General features: G+C 46.6%; 1 protein-coding gene across 1 annotated transcript; it reads left to right on the top strand.

The window, feature by feature from the left end:
* The first annotated feature begins 966 nt into the window (after nt 1-966).
* AMHR2 (anti-Mullerian hormone receptor type 2) lies at nt 967-17,448 on the top strand. The gene is made up of 9 exons (XM_066612818.1): nt 967-1,222; nt 4,444-4,596; nt 7,400-7,539; nt 9,410-9,637; nt 10,372-10,486; nt 11,879-12,039; nt 12,188-12,335; nt 15,051-15,187; nt 17,320-17,448. The coding sequence occupies exons 1-9, from the start codon at nt 967-969 to the stop codon at nt 17,446-17,448; spliced, it is 1,467 nt and encodes a 488-aa protein (XP_066468915.1).
* Nucleotides 17,449-23,233: the final 5,785 nt, after the last annotated feature.

Raw genomic sequence — 23,233 nt, 5'->3', positions numbered from 1 at the left:
CCAGAAATAAAAGAAGCAAGCCTATGAGAGAGATACTATTTCTGGAGTGCACTTGGAGGATCAGCTACTCAGCTCTGCTGTTCTTGTCAACTCAGTGATTCTACATTTATGAACACATATGGGCCAGCATGATGCATATAATTTACTGGATGACCAGGTGTGTGTTTTTCACCATCTCTCAGAATGACCCCCCATGGAATTGTTTGTAATGATAACAGAGAGAGAGGAAACCATGTTTTCGGCTTGGAAGAATGGCACAATCTAAAATGTCATAAAAAGTATGATTGTCCTCAGGACACAGACCACAACATTGCTTAATGAGAAATTTGAATGCAGTTGTCTCAGGTCTTGGTCTGAAACACTAACCACTACACACCAAACCTGCTCTTGTGCCTGTCTGTTTCTCCCTCTGGTGTTGATTGTGATTGCACAGATAAATCACAAAAAAGTCTCTTAAAATAGAAGGTTGTTTTGTGGAGTTTCCTCGCCGTTTAAAATCTCAAATGTAAGCAAGCAGTGGGCTTTTTAACCTGACGGAGCATCTTGTCCCACTTCCTGAAATATTTGCGCTCTACCCCACACACTGAAACCTGAAATGGGGTCTTTAGCTTATGCACTTGCCATCCCACTTGAGAGCACCCACATGAGTTTCCAGGACAGTGGCTCTTCTAAGCTGAATATGGCTGCCTCGTGGGAAGTGTTTTTCATACAGTGGGTTTGCAACAGTTGGCCAATGTGCGGAGAAGCAGACAAGGCCACTTGAGCTTCATTTTGTCCCCCTTTGTCTCAAAGTACTGCCTGCCTGCCTCCCTCCTTTGCTTCGCAGCCTATGGTCAGTAGCTGACAGCAACCAGCCCCATCCCACATGCTGTAGCCAGCCAAGTCCTTCCCACGGGGCCTGGAGGAGGGACACCAAGGCGGGCACGCTGGGTCTTTACACCCAGTCCAGGTGCTGCTGGAAGGGAGATGGAGTCCTGCGGCCTGCTTTGGAAACTGAGTGCCTGGTTGCTAGTGCTAGGATTGCAAAGTGTGAGTGGGGGTGGCCTGATTAAAAACCGCAGCTGCATCTCCTATGGATCTGATGCCCTGACAGAAGGTGTGGAGCATCTCCGGGGCTTAATCTTGGAAGATGGCCGTGTCAACACCATCCAGTGCCCTCACAACCAGTGCTGCTTTGGCATCTGGAACCTGACGCAGGGCCAGCTCCAGGCAAAGGTGCAAGGTGAGAACCCATTGTGGGTGGAGGAACAGAGACTCTTCCTGAGGGGTGTGTGTGCGTGTGCATGAGAGAGAGAGAGAGATTTATGCAGAATTGAGGAAGTTTAAGAAAGGAAGATTTCCAATCCTGGCTAGTGAAAGGTAGTGAGATTTTGTTAGGAGCATGTGGCTGGGATGATGACAAGATTCTGTCACCTGGTGTGGTACAGAGTACACTGTATACTCTGCTGCCTCTCAAACAGGATCCTCCGCATGTCTCTTCTCACCCCAATCATTAGCCACTGTCCTTGATCCAGCATGTTTGGCCAAATATACCTGACCTGTAGTCCACATGAAAACCAGTAATTTCACAATGGAAGCTGAAGGACCAGCTTCTTTCTATTCTAGTGCCTGGATCCATGCTGAGATACGGGGCACATTCCTCAAAAGCAATGCCTTGCTAGACAGAGTAGCATGACTGAATGAAGGGTTTTCACAGTGGCTGAACTTCAGCACAGTGGCTTCTGTTTTTAGCATAATGTGGTCTTGTCTGGATTGCAGGAGCTGAAGGATTTGGGGCTGGCAGATGGGCTGTGGGGGATTCTGATTTTCCTGTGCATGTTCAGCATTTGATACATCCATTGGAAGATTTGGAGCACAATGCGTAAACTGCCCCAGTTTCAGAGGAACTGTAAAAACCTTTGGCTGTTTCATGCATGTTACCTTCATCACTTGAATGCAACCATCAAGTCATGGCTGATCCATAAGAATGGACCTCAGATGCATGGCTTTTCAGTGGAGCCAGTCCATCCATTTAGCAGCCAGTCTGTCGAGAAATCAAGCTATGTGGCAGTGAACCAGGCCAGTATCTGCAATGGCTGATTCACACTTGCAAAGCATCAGCTGATGAATATAGGTGTCTGAATTCACTCACCCTGTGCCTGAGAGAGAGGGCAGGTTATAAGCAAGCAATACTTTCAATATGCAGCCAATCTGTATTGTGTCTGTGGCAGTGAAGCTGCTTGACAAACAACACATGTGCTGTTACACTCCAGGTAGCTTGAATCAGTTGGAGTGTTAGATTTTTTTTTCCTTTTAATCTTGCCCCTTCTTCTGAGGAGCTCAAGGAAGTATACATGGTTCTCCCCACCCCATTTTATCCTCACACCAATTTGGTGGGGTAGATGAGGCTGCAGGATAGTGACTGGTTCAAGGCAACCCACTCAGCTTAATGGCTGAGTAAGGATTTGAACCCAGATCTTGACAGACCAAAGCAATGGCAGTGCTTGCTCCCCTAGAGTTCCAATGCAAAAAGCTGTTGCTGCCCTAAAAAGGCTCCACTTGGCTGCTTTATATACCTTCCTTTTTGTTTCCCTCTCTCTTTTCTCCTTCTGTCCAGGGAGCCTGGTTATCATGGAGAAAGGAAAGGGTGATATGATTACAGTGCAAATCTTGCAACTATGTCCGCAAAACAGCAGCTACCCCCTTCTGCGTTTTCAAGCACAATGCATTAACTGTGCACAGTTCCCTGAAGTACAGCCCAGACTTCCTCCTCCCTCCTATAGCTGAAACCCCATGCAAAGTTAGGAGCCCTGCCAAACAGTTTGTGTATAACCTTGTCAATAAATCAGTTATCAACATCTGCACCAAGTCTGAATGCAATAGTTAAGATGTGACAGACTACACACTTTCCTTCCCTTTGTTCAACCAGGAGCTATACACACCTCTTTTCCCCCACCTGCATACATACATCAGATGTTCAGAGGGAGGGTTCACCAGTTCCTGACCTTCCCATTCCAAGAGAAGCAGTCTCTTGCTTGCTACAGGATTCCCCTGCACTCCCTCACCAATAAGGCAGTGCTATTCCCAGAACCCCTCTCTTATAGGACTGGCACCAAAACTGAAAAAAGAACATTTACAGCAGATCTCCCGAGATCCTCCAAAGAATTTTCAAGGGATGCCAACAACTTTCCAGAAGACAAGAAATTTCTCAGACGGTTACTACACCTTTCTACACTGTTCAACACCCAGAATTCCTTGCTTCCTAAGAATCAGGGACCTATGGTGAACATATGGCTCAATGGAAAGAAGGGCACAGGCCACTAAGGAGCTTGGGTGACCATTAATTGATGGTTAGTTAAAAAAAAATGTAGTGGGACTGAGGCAGTGCCCCAATTATGGAATAAGTAGGGAAGTCAATGAAATCCACAATTTAGCAATATCATGTCCCCCTGTAACATTGGGGTGAGCACTCATGAGTAACTTTTGGGAGAGAACCCAAAGAATGAGGCAGGAGCTCAAAGGAGCCAAAATTACGCATATGGATCAGAGCTTTTCAAACAAGTCTAAGGCTACAAGCCACTTACTGCCATAGAAATAAGCTTTGGGTTCTTCTGTGCATATGGGTTTTCCCAGATTCAAGGCGTGGGGTGATGACTGTGAATTAAGAGGCAAATGTGGGGTGGATGTCAAAAATATGATTGAAAGAAAGTGTGGCAGAGAAATACTGGAAATTGGCTCTCTCAGCGCTGCCACTGCACAATACAGAGACCCAAGCTCAAACATCCAGCATAGTCAGGAACTCCCCAGGATAGCTTTGAGCAAATCACTCTCTTTCAACCCAAGTACCCCATCTTTAAATAGGAATACTGTAGTTGTACATTAACTCACAAGGTGGCTGTGAGGACAACAGTTCCAGCTCATTCAGGCTTATTTGCAAATCCCATTGATTTCATCGTGTTTCCAAGTTAACATTCCTTAACATACTTAAGTATGCTGTCTGAAAAAGATCATAAAGAGCTTTACTACATATATATTAACTATGTCTTCAATTTAAATTTGCAGCCCACTCTCTCCCGAAGGCTCAAAGTGGGTTACAGCACTGGAAGTATCAAAGATGACAAATTGATGCCAGTCTTGAAGGGTCACAGCTGAAAGGGAAAGCAATGAGGGAGAAAAAGCAGCATGGGAAATAAAGGAGAGTCCAGCTGTGGATTTATAATAATAGAAGGAGATATGGGGGTGGGGGGGCGAATTGTCATTATACTGTATGCCAAAGCACTATGATGTTAAAATGAATTGAATAAGCTATTCACAACAGTAGAAACAACAAAATAGGATAGACTAGACGGGTTGATTTGACAGCTTGGAATCCTAGCTTTCTTTTTATAACCATGGCAAGTTTCTAGCCCTCAAGACTGGAGCTAAGACTTGATGTTTGTTTCTGTGGCCTCTTCCCCATCTCAGGTTGCTGGATTAATGAAAAGGAACCCTGCGATTCCTCAGCCTGTGAGTCTCAATCCACTGAAGACACTGAGGCTGCCACCATATTGTCCTGTAGGTGCCGCTCTGATCTGTGTAATGCTAACATCAAACATGTTGGGCCTGGCAAGAGGCAGGGTAAGAGGTCTGTGGGGTCAATGAGGAGCAGCAAGATGGAAGGCAGAGGTCATTCTTAGTCATAGATCCATCCCATTCGTCCTCTGAGGAGCTCAGGTGGGGTAAAGGATTTCCTTTTATCCTCAGAACAAACATGTGAGGTTAGGCTGAATGATAGTGACTGGCGCAAGGTAACCCAGTGAACTTCATGGCTGGGTGGGGCTTGGATTCCAGGTCTCCCTTGTTTTAGGACAAGTCTCTAACCATTACTCCATTCTGGATTATGAACTGTCCCTGAAAGCCATTGCCAGAACCATCAGGGTGAGAATAGAAAGTTAAGGAAATTGAGGGCTACCCAACTTTCCAGGGCTGATGCAGCCATGCCAACAGGGCATGCGCTGTTCTTGCGAATGGGAGAGCGCTCACGGAGGCTTCCTCAAGATAAGGGAACATTTGTTCTCTTAGGGCTGCATTGTGGCTGCATCAGTCCTGAAAAGTTGGTTAGGATTGGGCCCTAAAAACCTCTCTGGTCCCTAATCATCACTCCTTCCTCCCTTAGAATTATCTTCCCTTTGTTGTTCCCTTTCCAGATCATCCACATCTCATGGGGTAGTCTTGGGGCCTTCTCCCCACCTCACCCCCAGTTGGTATACTTTTGTTTGCCATGGAGACAGTGTCTTTTCTGCACATGGAGGCTTTCTACAAACTCAGCAGAGACCTTGAGGGTGCAGGGAGGGAGCAGGCTAAATCTCTGAGTCAGCCTGATAATTGTGGCTTGGAGAAGGGGGAGCTGCCTTCTCTCTCTCTCTCTCTCTCGCAAAAACCATCAGAACTACAGGACTATAGTTCCCCAGCCCCCTCGCTCTTCAGATACCTCCTTCAAGAACATGCATGCCCGAAACCATTTGGGAGGTCTCATTGTGGAAGGAGTTCTATTCCTCTGGTTTCCCAGTTCTGACTGTGCAGTAAAGCAGGTAGGTACAAAAGGAGCAAAATTTCCAGTCCTGAGCTGTTTGGCCTGAGATGACAGGAGCCATTCACGCATGATGTTTTTTGATGGACACACAGGCTTAAGATGTGCTCAATGGGTAGCTAAAAACGTCATACCTGAATGTGAGAACCAGGCGTTTGCAAACATACACCCCTTAGGGTGCTGTGATTGGCTGGTAGTAGCTGGGGGAGCAATTTTTGTGGGAAAAGGGCACAGGGAGAACAATTAACAACCTCTCCCCACTTCCCTAGAACCATGGTTCTGATCTGCCATTTATTCACAAGGAGGTATTTCTGGTCTTCAGCATGCCTCGTCGTGGAAGAGATGGGTCTTGGGATGAAGCCTGAATGAGTAGTAAATCACGTCATTCAGATTGTGATTATAGTGGAGAGGTAGATGCAGACTCACTGCCTCTTCTTTCTCCTGGAGTGCCACACTGTGGCCTTCAGACATCAGAAGTCAATGGGAGGATACAGGAATGTGGGCTGTGGAGATGGGAAAGAGTGGGTGAGAGTTTCTGGGAAGAAAAGTGACCTCTCCCATTTTAACTTTAATTAAAACATCAGAGGAAAGTCCCGTGAGGATGGGGTGGAAGCTGATGCCAAGGACAGGCAGAGAGGGCTCCCAGACAGGCATGCAGAGGCCCCTGAGCACCTGGAGATGGAGGAGTGACTGATGGGCCGCCTGCCCAGGCATCGAGCCAAGCAGAGTCTTGGAAGTGTGTGCACTTACTTTGTGGGAAATAGATGGCAAGAGATTATTCTTCCTTCTGAAATGTGGGATGCACAGTACTGAGTCTCCCATCCTGGTCTGGACGCTGTGACCTCTTCACATTCTCTTTGCAGCTGAGTCTTTGTCTAGTCCCGGTGGGACCATCTGGATCGCTGCAGCCTGCCCTCTCCTGCTTTTCTTGGGATGTCTGGCCTTTCTAGGTACTGTGCCTTCCAGACAAGCTTTAGCAAGGTATTTAGAATAAGGGTTGACCTCATCACAGTGGGGAAGGGTGAGGGGACCGAGGGGGCCGCACAGCAACACTGAGTTTGACTTGAGGAAGAGCATCTGTGGAGCTGGAGTTGCCCCGCATGCATAAAGGCAAATTCTTCTACAACTGTATAGCAAATCCAGGGGTGGATCCACACACACGTAAAAGCAACTTCCTGGTTTTCACACTCTGAGCCCAATTCTATTCATGTCTACTCCAGTGAGTCCCATTATAGTCAATGGGGCTAACCCCCAGCTAAGTGTGGATAGGATTGCAGTCTCAAGCGCCTAGATGGTGCTCTCACACTGCGTTCCTATTATTACAAACATGACATTATGATGAAGCACAAATCCCATGCACAGATCACTCGCTTTGAAGAAGCAAATGCCATGATTTCATACCCATAAGCCTGGGCTCTGTCAGCATAGTAAACGGGGATCACGGTGGGGTCAGTTTGTACTACACTGCCCCCCACAACCAAAGGTCAAACCTGTGTGTGTGATCACAGAAACTGGTGCAGAATGAAGAGACAGATACAGAATTCAATTATTAGCTTTAATGGGGGGAAAAAAGTTTATAGCCCCTAACATTTAAAAGAAGCCTAAGCAGTGCCCGCTAAACTCAGATGTTGTGAGGTGGGGTGGGAGGGAGATTGAGCAGAGTTTTTCTAGAGGACAAGGGGCAGAGTTTCAGGGTCCTAAATAGCTCTTGCTTCTCCCCAAGACCAACAGAAGCAGAATCACTTACGACAAATATATATTTGAATAATGTATGCAAGATGACACAGAACTCAGATTATTTTGGAATGCTTGTGTTGCTGCAGGGGCAAACTGTTTCTTCTCTCCTTGTAGTTTTAAAGCACTGGAAAGTCCCTACAGTGCTACTGCACTCTGGAGACACTGGGGAGCTCACCAAGGTCACCACAGGCCCTGAGCAAAACAGCACGAGGAAGCTGCCCAGGCAACAGCTTCCGGATGTCCAGTTCCTTCAGGTATCCCTTCGGGCTTGACAAAAGGGTGGTATCCCACTCCTAGTCTCCATTACCTCTTACCTCCATTACTGACTTACCTCTTGTTATGTAGTAGCAGACTTGACTCAGGTGCTGGACCTGCACAGGATCAGAGCCAGTCTCTAGAAATTGTATTGAGCGGTCAAACGATGCTCTTTGGAACCCACTAACCGTTGCCCAGTTTCCAATTCAGCTTTCCACCTAAATATCTGACTGAGACAGCCTCCTCTCCAGGCATTTTGGACATTATGTTTGGATGGATGGATCAATGTGTGACGCTGATGTGTTACTGATAACAATCTAATTTGAAACTAACAGAACTTCAGGAAATGGTGACAAAGGACAATTCTGTGACTGACCCCCCCCCCGCCCCCCAAGAATGGGCCTCCCTGACATAGTAACCTGAGACTGGGACTGGGAGGGCCTTTTCACTCAGAGGCTTAAATCCCCTCTTGAGTGCTCCAATGTTATTAATGAGGAAGATAAAAGAGGGGGGGTATTTGTAATGCAAATGAGCCTCTTGACCTCTGTCAGTTTGACATTCTCATTACAAACCCTAACTGAAGCAGGCGTGCTTTAAGGGTGTGAAGCTTAAAGTGTTTGTTCTTAATAGATTGCTTTGTAATGCAAATGTCTAAACTCACAGTGACCAGAATGCTCATTCTTTCATAATGTCATTATGACATAACTAATAGTCATAGTCATAACTCATGAGGAGTCATGAGTCTCCTCAGCTTTCTCTTCTGCAGGATCAACTGTCAGATGTTAACATAAATAGCCAGTGAGAGGTTCAAAAGCAGTTTAAGCTCAGCCTCAATGGGCCAGAGACCCGGAATTGTCTGGGAATGCCAATGAATCTCAAGAAATCTTTGCTGTTTGGTGAGGTGTGCTTCCCCAGGAGAAAATGGAGTAGCACAGCATCAATTTCAAACCAAAACAATGAAGCGGGAGACGTCATGAAGTGTGAAAGAAAACATGAGTCCTGTGACATCTTGAGGTCTAACACATTTATTGTGGCAAGTGACTATATTCCCCTTTTGGTTTCAGCGTGGAGGCATGGTGATGTCTTCCAGTGATTATGTCATATGTCATTTCTGACTTCTGGTTCAGCCAAGCTGCACTAGCTGAACTAGCTTAAATGTCATGGTGTCCCTGCAAAGATTCCTAAAGGCATTTTGATATTTGATACTAGAAATGCACCCTTGAACCTTTTGTGTGCTGTTTGTGCCATGGGAGGGAAAGATGCTCTTCTGGCACAGAAAGTGGAAGAGACACCTTTAAATTAAATATGCATTCTGGTTCATGCAACATTCATGTTGCAAAGCAATTTAAGCACAGCCCCATCTAAGCTTCATCCATTCACAGTGAATTCTGAGCGCTAGTGTAAAACTACAATTCCCATAACTCTTTTGTGGGGGAGGACTTTTCACTATTAAACCAATGTAAACTTGTAGTGTAGGTGCATCTGAAAGATTGCTTCTGGTCTGTCTTCCAAGATTTTACCACACTTTGCACACATACTTTCAAATTTGTTTATAATGTTTTTTTCCCTCTCTTTCTAAGATTCTGAGGAGTCTTAAAACAGCTGGTCAGATATTGCTACCCACAAAAGTAGCATTCTCAAAGCCCTTTCGCATGAGAGATTTAAACTAGACTTCGTAACATGAGTTTGTAACATGAACGTCGCATGGGATGGAATGTATGCTCAGTTTAAAAATTGACCTTTTCTGCTTTCTGTTTCACATTAACAACTAATGGTGCATTAGAGGAGTATGTAATGGCATCTGCAACAGGATCCTGCCTAGATTTGCGCAGTCTAACCTTGACTCTCATTTCCTCCTGTCCTCAATAGGTTCTGCATGATGGACAGTTCTCCAAGCTGTGGCAGGGAACATTCCACCAGCAGCCTGTGGCCATCAAGGCCTTTGCCCCTTCCTGCTACCAGCAGTTTGCATCAGAATGGGCCATGCACAGCCTTCCACTGATGAGCCATGAGAATGTGATCCGACTGGTGGCTGCTGGATGTGGAGGGCCAAATGAGGAACAGGGTGGTCTTCTTGTGCTGACACTGTACCCATTGGTGAGTGCCATGCACAGCCATGGTTGAAATCCTGAAATTGGCAGGATTTTTGAGGCTTGCAGAATCCAAGTGACCCTGACCATGCCCTCTGCATTTGGACACGTGCATTCATATTTACATGCTCTCCCACATTTTCATTTCATAGATGAGGAAAAGTGGATTGTTTTGGTCAATCCCACTGTTCTCCCATAAAGAATCATGGCCACATTTTGATGACAGGCTGTGCACTTAGTATTATGTTCATGTGCATACACTTAGATGCAGAGCAATCCAGAGCAAAGAAGATGCTTCAGCCCTATGCAGAAATGTAATTTCTAGAGACCCACAGGGTAGCCATCCTCAGACACGTGTGTGAACTTGAATAATATTTTTTAAAGTAGTATATTGGTATTGACCACAATACCAAGGAAAGATATTAGAAAACTGGGACTCTGTTGAATTGAGGAGGTGGAACATATGGATTTGCAAGTGCTTTTGATAGAGTCTGGAGACTAGCTCACACATGACGGTGGACCACTGAATTATTGAACTCACTGCTGAAGGTGGGAACTGATTCTCTTGACTAGCATTGTGTCAGATGTGGCACTGGGTGCTGCAGAAGCCCTACCTGTGTGTACGATGATCGCTCATTCGCATATTCAAGTCATAGCTTGCTGCCGTGACATTGTCCAGTGGTAAGTGCACATGATTCATGGCTTGCGATCTCAGCTGGGCTCACTGCATTGTCTTTGCAGGGCTCCCTGCGGCACTTCCTCACTCTGCACATTTGTCCCTGGGAAGTCACTATCCAGCTAGCATCATCCCTTGCCAGGGGCCTTGCTTTCTTACATGCGGAGCAATGCAAGGAAGGTAGGTAGCAGTGGCTTCACAGATGTTCTATTCCTCCATCCTCACTGCCTGACCATGGCTTTGAGCTGTCCTCATGAGATGGTGCTGATTGTGATATGGTATTTACATTCCTCAGTCCACATGGCAGACATTTGCATTTTGTCACCTGCAAGCCACAGTGTCCATTGTGGCAACGCACAAGCAGCTCTAACAGAGAAACAGGAAATGCCATTTCAGCTCCTCCATCTTGCATGCCAGACCTGAGACATGCTTCACTCCACATCAGCATAAGGTCCAACTGGGACAGTCCCTATTTTCTGGTCCCTGCCCCTGCTAAATCTCTGTTCCTCTTTTTGCTGTGGAGAGATCCTTTGTTCAAATGCTGTTAGTGTGATTCCATAGCATTGCTGTGCTTCAGGGTTCAACTCCCTTCTCCAGAGTCTTTAAAAGTTACATTCCTGAGTGGGGTGTGGATAAATGCATCTTGTCTTTCATGCACACACACACGTGGTGTTCCCCCTTATTTTTCACATTTGTGGAGCCCTGCCATACCTGTGTGGCAGTGTAGCAGTCAGGGCTGAGTGAAATTGACTAGAAAGTGTAATGCACTGAGCAATGAAACTAACTCATCAGGTTTGTAAAGGGACATGGAAATGAACAGAAATGGGTATTTAGCATGCCTTCCTTTTCTATGCCTTCCTGCGCCATGGTGGTTATTAGTGCCCTGAGGACAAATGAGTGCTGTACACAAAATGCTTCTTTTTCTAAGTGAAAAGGGCATACACAGATTCCAAACAGAAGGCAATCCCTGGCATCTAATAGCCCTGGCAGAGCTTGTGCTATATAATATTTAATCCAGGTAACCACTGTCATACACATGTTTTAAAGTGGGCTCTGTTTAACAGCCTGCCACATGGGGGGTGTTCGTCATATGGGGGGGTGTTAAAAATGTTGGTGCCTCTGGGTGCTAGACGCCTTAGCTACGTCACTGGTCAGAGCTAGCCTTTGGCCCAGGGCAAGATGCCTGATTAGGCTGCTCCTTCCTTAGAAACCTGACTGGTGCAATAGCTTGATTGGTTGGTTGACCCAGTGCCCTAGTATTATGAAAGGAAGAATATGAAGCTGCCTTGTACTGAGTCTCTCCCAGTATCACCTGCTCTGACTGGCAGCAGCTCTCCAGGGTTTCAGTCCAAGATCACTTCACATCCCAGTTGTAGGAGATCTTTTAACTGCAGGCTCTTGGAACTGAACATGAGACTGTGCATGCAAGGGACATATGCCATGCTTTGCCACTGACCCTCTCCCTCCCTCTTTCTTCTGTTCACGTTGCTAATAATAATTTTAATGATGTGGGATAGGCTGGTGATTTCAGTCATCTATGCCACTGATACTGGGTTTTTTTTTTCATGCCAGGTCTGCACAAACCCGGAGTGGCCCACCGAGACCTCAGCAGCCAGAATGTGCTAGTCCGGGAGGACAGGACCTGCGTCATCAGTGATTTTGGCCTCGCCATGACTTTGCCCATGCGCCAAGAGCGGTGGAGAGAGGGCCCCACGGAAAGCATTGTCCGCAAGGTACCCACATCACTGAGGGGTGAGAGTGGAGAAGCATTGGGGCTCTGTGATGCTGGGAGCTGGAGGAAGGTGTACCAAGCATAGCCATAAGCCATGGCTGCATAACCTGCATAACCAGCTTGTGTTCATTCACCCTTGTTCTCCCTAGGCAGGGGCCCCACGCTACACTGCTCCCGAAATTCTGGATGAGAGTCTAAATCTGCAGGACTTGGGCTCTGCATTGAGGCAAGCAGATGTCTACTCTTTGGCACTGGTGCTGTGGGAAACCTTGATGAGATGCTCTGCGCTCTTCCCAGGTGAGTGGTGTGATGGAGGAAGGGAGAGAGAGGGACCCACGGCTCTTTCACAATCCTAAGGTTGGAACTTAGCTGCTCTGGGTAAATAATCCAGTGGCATCATTAGGGGATGCAGGCCACACCGGGTGACGCAAACGGGGGGAGGGGGGAGTGACACCACTACTGGTCAAAAGTTTCAAAATCTTGGTATTTTTGAATAATACCATCATGTTATATATCAATCGATGTGTAATTTAATGCAGAATGCAATGGAACAAACTGCATTGAAATATCTCTTTTCTATCAAAAGTTATAGCCAAAAAACCAGCAGGCCAGGGCAATGGTACATCACCACACCCACCACCGTCATGGAAGTGATGCAAACCCTAGTTATGCCATTGCAATAATTTATGTGTCATCTCCTACCTGTAAGATCAAACAGGACTCTCATGTTGCCCTGTGAGAAACAGGAGCCGAAATGGGACTTGGTTGGAAGGGCATGATGGGAGAAGCTGCTCCTACAGAAAGTGGCACTCTTTAAAAGAAAGAAGAATTTCCCAGGGTGCAACCCTATCTATTGCACACAAACAAGAATGTGCACAGCTGCTGTGGGGAAATGCTTCAGGAGGGGCTCAGGATCTTCCATATACTTGATCATTCTGCAACCTACCATCTCACTTCTGCCTCTAAGTGCCATGTAGCTTCGGTGAAGTTATCCAGTCCTTTCTAAAGAGCACATGTTGAATTTCAAGGCATGGGCTGAGAGCAGCCACCTTGCTAGGTCTGGTCAGTGCCTGGATGGGTGACCATCTGGAAACTCTCTGTCTGCTGCCTTGATCATAATGGTGCTTAGCTTTTTCAAGGGTTCAAAATGCTCCACATGTCATGTCTTGATGTTCTCCTTACGACAACCCTGCAAGGTAGGCCTGATGATCCCCATATCACAGTTGGGGTGCTAGGAGGGTCCTATTCCTAAGTCCACCTAGAAAGATTTCATAGCAGAGAAGAGATAAGATCCCGAGGAACCCTGATTCACAGCTCAGTCTCTTAAAGGCTGGGTTTCAATGTAACAAATAAATGCGTGATCACTAGTGAGAGAACTTTTCAGTTCCATCAGACCAAATGCTCCTTGCTCCAAAAGATCCTGTGAAATGGGCACTTGAAACTTGGCCTCCTTTCTTGCTGCAGGGAGTGGAAGTGTGCTGACATTACCTACTTGCATCCTTATGAAGTGTACCTGCTCTCTTTCTAGCTGGCTGTGGTTTGGGTTGTGTTTGGGTTAGCCTGGGATGTGTATGGCAGGGGTGATGGCAGCGGTTTCAGCCCCCTGCCCATTGTGGCAGGGGACTGAACTTCCATCCCTGTAGTTCTGTGCTAGATTCCCATTCCAAGTGCAGACAAACAGGGCTGGTTGTGAAGCAGTACTGGTAATTATAGTGGTGGTGATGATGATGGTGATGTGGGGTATGCTGCCACCTGGTGGCTATTCGGGCAAAAATAAATGTTTTTTGCTTCTGTTCTGCTTGTGAGAAGGATCATAGGTTTCAGGAAGTGTACTTTATTTCTGCAACACTAGCTCTTTTTCTCACTCTCAGCTGCTCCCACGTTAATCCCTTCCTGTCTCTGCTTGCTGTAATTCTTTCCCTCTTAAAGTGCTCCTGACAAAGATCTTCTCCATCTTTTACCTTCCTTGTATTGTCACCAGCCGCCTGAGTCACCACGCTGCAGACTGAAAGCTTGAATTTGGGTCACTGTGTGGTATTGGTGGCTGGGTGGGGAAAAAGACTTGTGACGTTAAAAGCATTATCCTGGATCCAACAGATGCCTGGGACACTCTGCAGCCAGAATCCAGCCAGCACCCCCAAAATCACAATGGCCTTTGCTGGGCAATGAATTGTGTTTTCCTGGCAATGGCACTTGAGCTGAAGAATCGGGAAGATGCAATATCTCCCAAACCAAAGTGTTTCATTGAGAGATGTGTGGGTCTTGTGAAGAAAAAAAAAATGAATCCCAATGATGCAAAAGTTGTGCTAATAATTGATTACCCATTGTCTACAACATTTCATGGCAGTAAGAATAGATTTATCCCTCTGATAAGGCAGCAATGCTATACATACTTTCATGGGAGTAAGCCCCACTGAACACACTTACATCTAAGTAGACATGCATAGAATTGTGCTGCAGGCCTCTTAGAGAGGCCCAAAATTGCTTCTGCTTTGGCGGCATTCAGCGCAGCAGTTGTAACATTTGAAAGCCATTTTTCATGTGATTTTACTTAATTACCTGTAACCTGTCAGTGACAGCCATACCCAGGAATATGTGGTGCTGTGGTGCAGGTTCACACATGATTGGGTCAAGCACACAGAAAGGAACTTTCAAACATGACAGTTGCCGTATGGAGGAGGTCATATTAAAAGTTAGTAGTCTCCAAATAGGGGGCTGTAAAACAGGCTCAGTGATACAATACTGTGGTGAACAGGGGAAATAAATAAACAGAGGGAGCAAAGAGGGCAGCGTGACAAGGGATGGATGCGAGCAAGCACGGTTGCAGGCTACCTTGACTTTGACCACATTAGGAGTGAGAGTTAAGAGCCCAATCCTATGCATGTCTACTCAGAAGTAAGTTCCATTAGGGCCAATGGGGCTTGCTCCCAGGAAAGTGTGGATAGGATTGGGCTGTCAGACAGGCTGACCAAAATCCCCTTTCTCCAACCTTGCCTATTGCTGTCTTTTCAGACAATCACATCCCTGAGTTCCAGCTGGCCTATGAAGCAGAACTCGGCAGTGACCCCACATACAGTCAGCTGCGGAGCCTGGCTGTTGAGGAAAGGGGGAGACCAGCCATTCCACCAGCTTGGAGAAGGATCGGGCAGGTGAGTTTAGTGCACATCTGCCACCAAAAATGGTCCTAATTAGGGCTTGCAACAACAATTTTGACATCTTTGATGAGTTTGGCTGTTACCCAGTTGACTGTCTAACCCAGGGGCCAGATGTGGTCCCCAGAAGCAATTAATTCGGCTCTTGTTTTAATTGGGCTCTCCAAGTGTGCTAATTGAGTTCCCTCATATCTTGAATTTATGAACAAGATTTGCACAAGATTTTCTCTTATGTCATTACAACTAATGAGTTTTATGTGAGAACAATGTGCTGATTTCTGGCTATCACCTGCTTCATGATGTCCCCTCTTGCTTAATGATGTCACTTCCGGCCCTCAGCAAGTGCCATGAATGCTGTTTGGCCCACTATATGAAATGAGTTTGGCACCCCTGGTCTAATCCACTGCATTTTTATTTTCTAGTTTGTTATAATTTAAGTCATTAAAATAAAAAAGCCACAAATTTGCCTGTGATACCTGCAGAGGATCCAGTGCTATGAGAATGCTGATCAGGGGAAGTCAACAGAAGGAGCAAAGAGGGCAGGGTGACAAGGGGTGGATGTGAGCAAGCATCCTTACTCTTGGTAGGTTGCAGCTACCTTGACTTTGACCACATTAGGAGTGAGAGTTAAGAGCCCAATCCTATGCATGTCTACTCAGAAGTCAGTCCCATTGGGGCTTACTCCTAGGAATGTGTGGATAGGATTGGGCTTTCAGACAGTTACACTAAAGACTTCACAATGGAGGTGAGTTTTTGAGCACAGTCCTGAGGGAAAGACATGCATTTTTATTTTTATTTTTTACTGAGGGAAATTCTAGGCCTAAAGGGCAGCCGCTCCAAGCCTCAGCAGTTGGTATAGTTGGTCTGGCGTGAGGCCCAGACTGTCCAGGGGCGACTCTGTTCATTTTTGTTTGAGGGGTGGTACACATTTTCAGGCTCGTGCACAATGTAAAGCTCCATTGTTACTCCTTTGGCCTAGATACCACTATGCAGCCAATAGCAGAGCAGAGGCCAGTGGTCCTTACAGAAAGTCATCATGACCTCATCTGGGGCTATACTGCCACTCACAGGTCTGTCTGCTGGGCCAGCTCTGCAGCCACTACTGCTCACAGTCTCATTTCAGGATCCCATGCCCATCTAACCAGAGCCAGCACTTCACTCAGTAGCTGATGTTCTGGCATGGAATCTTCCATGCCAAGGCATTGCAAGGAGAGCACAGCCAGCAGAGTATTGCTACTGGACTGCCTGTCCCTGGTCTGATTAGTTTGAAATGCCCCCCTCTCTGGAAGCAGTTGGCAGTTGGTGGTGACACTGCTGCTAGGTGCCTCATCTCTGCTGCTCATCATGGTGAGTAGGGTGGCTTGCAGGGGTGGCCCCCCCCAGCAGAAAGGTTTTGCATTGGGCCCTGCAACTCTTAAGGCTGCAGACAGAGGCCAGACAGAGGCACAGCCCTGCATTTGCCACTTGCCTCCTCGCTGTCTTGCCACTGTCCCAGCTCACAAAGCCATCTGGCCATTGGTTCAACTCCGCTCTGCAGCTGCTCAATGGCACCAGTCTCCACTGCCGTGTCCACAGAAGCCTGATTAGCCTAGGCAAGCAGGGCCTGGAGACTTAGGCAAATGGCTTAGGCTGGATGAGGATATCAAGAAGGGACAGGTAGCCACTTCGGAGCTTGGGCCTGAGGCTGCTGACAGGGGTGCAAGGTGCTAGTATGTAGATGGAAACTCTAACATGACAGTCCTATGCATACTTGCCTGTGAGTAAGCCTCACTGGACAATGGGACTTCTTATGAGTAGATATGCTTAGAGTTGTGCTATAAATCTCTTGCTCAGGGCAAAAGAGGATGGGCAGTATCTATTAAGAAAGCAAGAAATGGAGGGGGGGTGATAGTAGTGAAAGTCAGGAGCAAGGACATGTCTGGAGAGGACAGAGATATGGGAGGGGGTGGGTGTTCAAGCCCACCGAGAGTCTGCCTAAGGTCAGCCCTCACCGAGTGTTGAGGAGGCTTACAGGCTTTCTGTGTAGTGCCTAGTTTATGCCACAGGAGTGGTGCCCCAACCTTATTGAGCCTTATACGTAGTTGTCTACTCCTGCCAGCTCTCTCCCCTATCTCTGTGCTTTCCCCTAGGTTTTTATCAGCCTACAGGAGCTCCTAGAGGACTGCTGGGACCCTGAACCAGAAGCTCGCCTACAAGCCGAGTGTGCCCAGCAGAGGTTGCAAAGACTGGGTGCTGAGGACGTGGCGAAAGAGCTATGAGGCTGAAGTGTTCATGCTTTATGTCCTGCTCTTGCTTGGAAGAGCTCCTTTGCTTTTCCCCATGAATAACCAAGGCCCTTATGGGAAGTTCTCCCATGCATGGCCTCTCAATAGGATCCCATCTGGAGCCAGGACCCCGGGTTGTGTATCTTTGCTTCCTCTCTACATTCTAACTGAATGAGCTAGACCAGGGGTGTCCAAACTCCGGCCCTGGGGCTACTTGCGGCCCTCGAGGACTCCCAATCTGGCCCGTGGGGAGCCCCCAGGCTCCCCAGTCTTCCCAGTTTCCAGTGAGCCCCCAGTCTCCAATGGGACTTGCTGAAGACTGCGCTGGCCCAATGCAATTGCTCTCAGCGACGGCCAACTGTTTGACCTCTCATGTGAGCTGCGGGACAAGGGCTCCCTCCACTGCTTGCTGTTTCACATCTGTGATGCAGCAGTGGCAGCAAAGGAAAGGCTGGCCTTGCTTTGTGCAAGGCCTTTTATAGGCCTTGAGCTATTGCTAGACCTTCATTCATTCATATAAGCTCCATCTCTAATATATTCATTTATGTAAATTTATTCAAATTTGAAATGTAAATCGATTCTTTTTTTCCTCGGCCCCCGATACAGTGTCAGAGAGATGATGTGGCCCTCCTGCCAAAAAGTTTGGACACCCCTGAGCTAGACAGTGGCATTACTATAGGGTGCGGATCACACCTGGTGACACCATTGGGACACACACACCCTAAAATCTCTGGAGCCCAGGTCTACCAATCTTTATGAAGCTCTACCCACCTGGTAGACCTGACCTCCCAGTTAGCTCTGCCTTCGTCCTCTGCTCTCCTTTCACTTTCTGTGACACTTTCACTGTCAGAAAAGTTGCCAGAGCTCAGTTCAGCCATGCTTATGAAGGTTGAATCCAGATACCTGGACTCCAGATACCTGGACTCCTGGTCAGCCTGGCCTTCATCTTTCACTCTCTGAGAGGCCAGGCCTACCTGACAGGAAGGAGACAGCCAGTCGGGCAGATTGGGTGTATTCAGAACTCCAGGAGCAGACATGGGGAGCTCCATGAGGGTCACACCATGAGTTACCACACTAGGTAATACCAACCCTAGTGACACCACTGAAGCTAGAATCTGCTCTGCCCCCTTAAGCAACTTGAATGGCACTTCTTAATAGGTATCTCACCTTTCTCTTTTCCTTACAAATGACACCTGCAATGTCCATCACTTGGTCCCCCAGCCCTACCTCACTGCCTGCTGTAAGGCCAAGACCTCCTCAAGCTATGCATTCTGCAGCTGAGCTGCCCAAATGCATCCTCAGTGAATGGATGCTCCATTTTGCATTTGAAACAAAATGCAAGTTTCTATCCCTCAAGACAATGAAAATAGACTTGAAAGTGTGTATGCAATGTCTGTCAATGTCAAGGGAAGGCTATCAGAATACCAGGGTGCGCTTCTGTGCAGATGGTTGTCATACCCTGGAAGATAAATAAATGCAAATTAGCTCCTCCCCCAAAGTGCTTAATATGCATGGTTTAAACAGGTTCCACAGCTGGGATTTTCATCCTACTTTTTTTGTTTTTTAAACATGCAGGATGGAGGCAAATCCAGACATGCCCTCCATCTGGACTGCTCAGTTTTCAAAAGGAGGCCGACCTCTTTGCAAACAACAACATTCGGTCCTAATTTATGGGGTGCCATAAGAATGGAAGAGCCAAAGAATGGAACCTGTGTGAGGTTTTGCTGAGCAGGAAGCCGCTCTTCAGTAGCCCCTGCTAAAAGAGGAAGGCAAATCTCAATTTCTTGCCTGCCCTCTTGTGTCTGTCACTGGAATTCACTCCCCCCCTCCACAGCCAGGTAGCCTCCTCACTTTCATCCTACAAGGAATTGCTCCCTTAAACTGGGATTATCCAATTGATTAGCCTCTTCTCCCCCCCCCCTTTTCCCTGTTGTGTCTAGGTTTGAGATTTTTTTTACTGTGTAAGCCTGCAGGCAAGGCCATGTTTACTTTATATCTGGAAAGCATTTTTGCATAATGCAAATAAAATAAATAAATAAATGATGATGATGATGATGATGTTAGAGGATGTATAGGACTTTGGAGTATTCTGCAGGCATGCCATACACTTTCTTACTGCAATCCTTACAATAACCCTATATTACAGTAAACTATTATTGTATCTGTCTTACAGATGGGGAGCAGGGGCTGAGAATAAAAAAGTTCTGCCTAGAAAGTGCATGGCAAATGTGAGATTCACACCAGGGACTTCCTGATTAATAGGTCAGGTTTTTTTAGCCCCTGCATAGGCAATACTCATGATGCTGCTGCCCCTTTAACAAACTGCACTAAATGGTGTGAGCTTGAGATGAGGTTCTGCCACGTCACTAGTGATGCTCCAAGCACTAGCCAATGGATGGTTATGACATGCATGTCAGTACATTCTGCATGGTAACCATGAGTTCAGTAAACACAGGAATGGGGAGCAGGGATTAATAACATTTCCCCAAAGACAACTGTGCACTTGAGATTCACAGCCCAAGCTAACCTGCACCAGCCCAGCCAGGCTGCATGGCCTGCGCTATATCCAGTGCAGGTTGGGAGGCAGCTGGAGGTCTCCTTGGGGTAAGGGGATATTTTTCCCCTTATCCTATGTCAAGCCCCAGCCTGTCCTATGGGGCTTCTTGGATTCGCATCAGATGTATAGCTGGCATAAAGCCTGATGTAATGCTAGGAGAGGGGTTAGGATACAGTGGAGGACCTTCAGTCATCGTAGCAGCTGCCAAGAGTGCAGTTAGGATTGCGCTCTCAGTTGCTTTCAAGGTGAGTTCAGCTACAGTGCATCCATGTTGCCTCTTTGAAGACCATCCCTGCTAAGGTGAGATCTCACATGGTGTAGTAGTGAACTGAAGGCCCAATCCTATCCAATTTTCCAGCTCTGGTGCAGCTGCAATACAGCCCCAAGGTAAGGGAACAAATATTCCCATATCTTAAGGAGGACTCTGTGACTGCTGCCCCACCACAAGATGTCGTGCATGCCCCATTGGCACAGCTGCATTGGCACTGGAAATTTGGATAGGATTGGGCTCTGAGTGTTCAGTTTGGATCAAAGAAGCACAAGTTGAAATCTTTACTCCTCCAAGAAGTACACTTGGGTGTGTTGGTTGAACCTACCTGTGAGGGTTGTTGTAAAAATAAAATTTCATTTCCCCATGTATGCCACCTGGAGCTACACTGGAGAGTGCAGATACAAATAAGGCTCTCATGTGAGCTGCTCCAAACCCTTAGAATATAAGAGGCAAGTATACAAAGCGCAATGTTTTGTAGCTCAGCTGTGTTTTCCCTTTGACCTTCAGCTGTCAAGAGGACTTGCATTCTTGCAGTCTCATCAGAGGAGAAAGGGTGGTTTGTTTCTATATCATGCACCAAGCTGCTTGGCCGGGTGCCAGGCTCCACCAGAAACGCAGGGCCTGTGTCCTTGACACAGGTGCTTATACAGGCAGGTTCTACTCCTTGGACCGGAGATGCGGACTTTATTTACAGTCAGAGAGGTTGACAAATGGCTTTAAAAAATAACACAACACCTTAACTTTAGGGTCTATAATTTTTTGTTGTGATTATAATATAGACACAATATTAGGCAAGCAGAAGTTAAAATGCACAGAGATTTGCTGCAGATTGTGTCGGAAGGAAGTTGAGTATGGTAGGCAGGGCACAGGGGTGACTATGAACATGAATGGGGTGGCTACCAAAAATGGCAACCTGGCCTCAAGCTCTCACTTCTTTACAATGGCTATTTATAGCTATATGTCACTTTATTTCACTGTCTGAGAAATTTATATCTTCCCTTTTAAAATAGCCTCTCCCAAGACAGCTACCAAAATCTTAAAAAAAAATAAAATTGAAAACCAGTAATAAAATTAATTTAGAACCCAGTTACAATAAAAAGAAAGCAAAGAGCAGCATTAGCATGAAAATATGAAACCTCTGAACTGTCCCAGCCACCAACTAATGGCTCCAACAGGGCATCTGTGAGTCGCTGTCATGCTTGCAGTACCTCTGGTCCCTTACACTGGTGGCCTGAATGCACATGATTAGCAGCATGGCTTTTGCACTGCCAGCCCGGGACTTCTGGTGGTGGACGGTAAGCCCTGGATAAGACTGAGCTGTAAATTAAACAGCAGGAGGAAGAAAATTCTCAGATATCCTCACATGAATTGTCCAAAGATGATCCTCCATAACAGGTGTGCAAGCAGTACATAAATTATTTTCTGTTGCTTGCTCTCAGCACCATGGCTGCAGAGAGTGAGAGGAAGATGGAGGCCAGGTCTGCCTAGGTATTGTCTTGGTTTCTATCCTGGATTTTCAGCTTTTGTGTTCAAAACAGATTTTTTTTTGTGTGCCTTAAGGATTCCAAGAGATGTCAATGTCATTCTATTGATTAGCAAACATTGTTGGTTACATTTAAACTTAATAAAGTTTAAAATTTAAGCTTATGTTTAAATCTGAGCCTACTGGTCCAGGTCCAAAATCAACATGGTCTTTGGCTCTGCCTGCAGATTTCCTTGTGTTTGGCAGAAGACCTGAATGGGGAGCCAGTATGTATATAGCTGTAAGTGTTCTCTAAGTGTTCTCTAAGGTACAGCTGTAAGCTGTAGGTTCTCTAAGGCACCCTGCAGAATTGAATTCCCAATTGTGCAGAGAACCTATGTGTGTACTATGTCTGTGCATTCAGCATAGGCACCACTTTGCAGACACTGTGCTGAATGTGTTAGGAGTACATCTGTAGGGGTGTGCTTGAAAATTCCTATCATTTGCTTAGAACAGGGGTCTCCAAATTTTGGCCAGAGGGCCGTACCAAATATCTGGCACAGCATCAAGGGCTGAAATAATGTTTTTTAAATATAAAATTTAAATAAATACATCAAGATTTCTCCAAGCACCAAGAAACACCACAGAAATATAACACACTCTCAAATTCCTCCACCTCCTTGGCGCTCAGAACACGCTCTGAACACGACTGGAACATAGCTCTGGTCATGTTCGGTTGAGTGGGCCAGAGAGCCTCAGTGGACTAGAGGCTGGCCGTGAGCTGGACAGAGACTCGCTGTGGGTTGCATCTGGTCCCCGGGCTAGGGTTTGGAGATCCCTGGCCTAGAATTGTAGGGAAATTGTTGCTATCACATTCGTGTCAACAGGGGCCTAGTCTACACATGCAGCAAAATCATGATGGCAGAACCCTGAGGTGGTTGAAAAGCCTATACCATTGCAGGTGGGGCACACTGGTTTTCAATGCTCCACCATACAAAAACTTCCCTGCAAGTAAAAAACTAGCACATCAGGGAATGGTGTTTTCACCCTGCCTACTTCCCCATTCACTAGTTTTCTACTTGCAAGAAATTGTTCTTGCAGCAGAATTTTCATAAATACAATCCACCACCTGCAGCCTGATGTAGTTCAACCCAGTTTTGCCCCCTCAGAACACTGCCATCTGATTTTGCTGAGTCTGTCTCAGAGCAGGCCTGTTGTTATCACTTCATTTTCACAGCAGGCTAGTCAAGTCTGCCTGAGACAGCCATGGTCATTCTTTGGAGCGGCAGAGCTTGCAATACTTTTTAAACAACTGCAAAGCTCAATAAATGCATCAGTCCTACCTAACCAGGAGGTCAACTTGAGTAAAGGATATGGTAAGTAACAGGAAATCTTAGACATATGTGCAGCAGTGCTTCTTAATGTTTGTCCTCCGCCATACCACTTCACATGGCCCATCAATTTGAAGTACTGTCAAAAGTATCTGGTG

This window comes from Tiliqua scincoides, chromosome 2 (assembly GCF_035046505.1).
Source record: "Tiliqua scincoides isolate rTilSci1 chromosome 2, rTilSci1.hap2, whole genome shotgun sequence".
In the NCBI taxonomy this organism is placed as follows: Eukaryota; Metazoa; Chordata; class Lepidosauria; order Squamata; family Scincidae; genus Tiliqua; species Tiliqua scincoides.
This window is presented reverse-complemented; position numbering and strand designations above follow the sequence as displayed.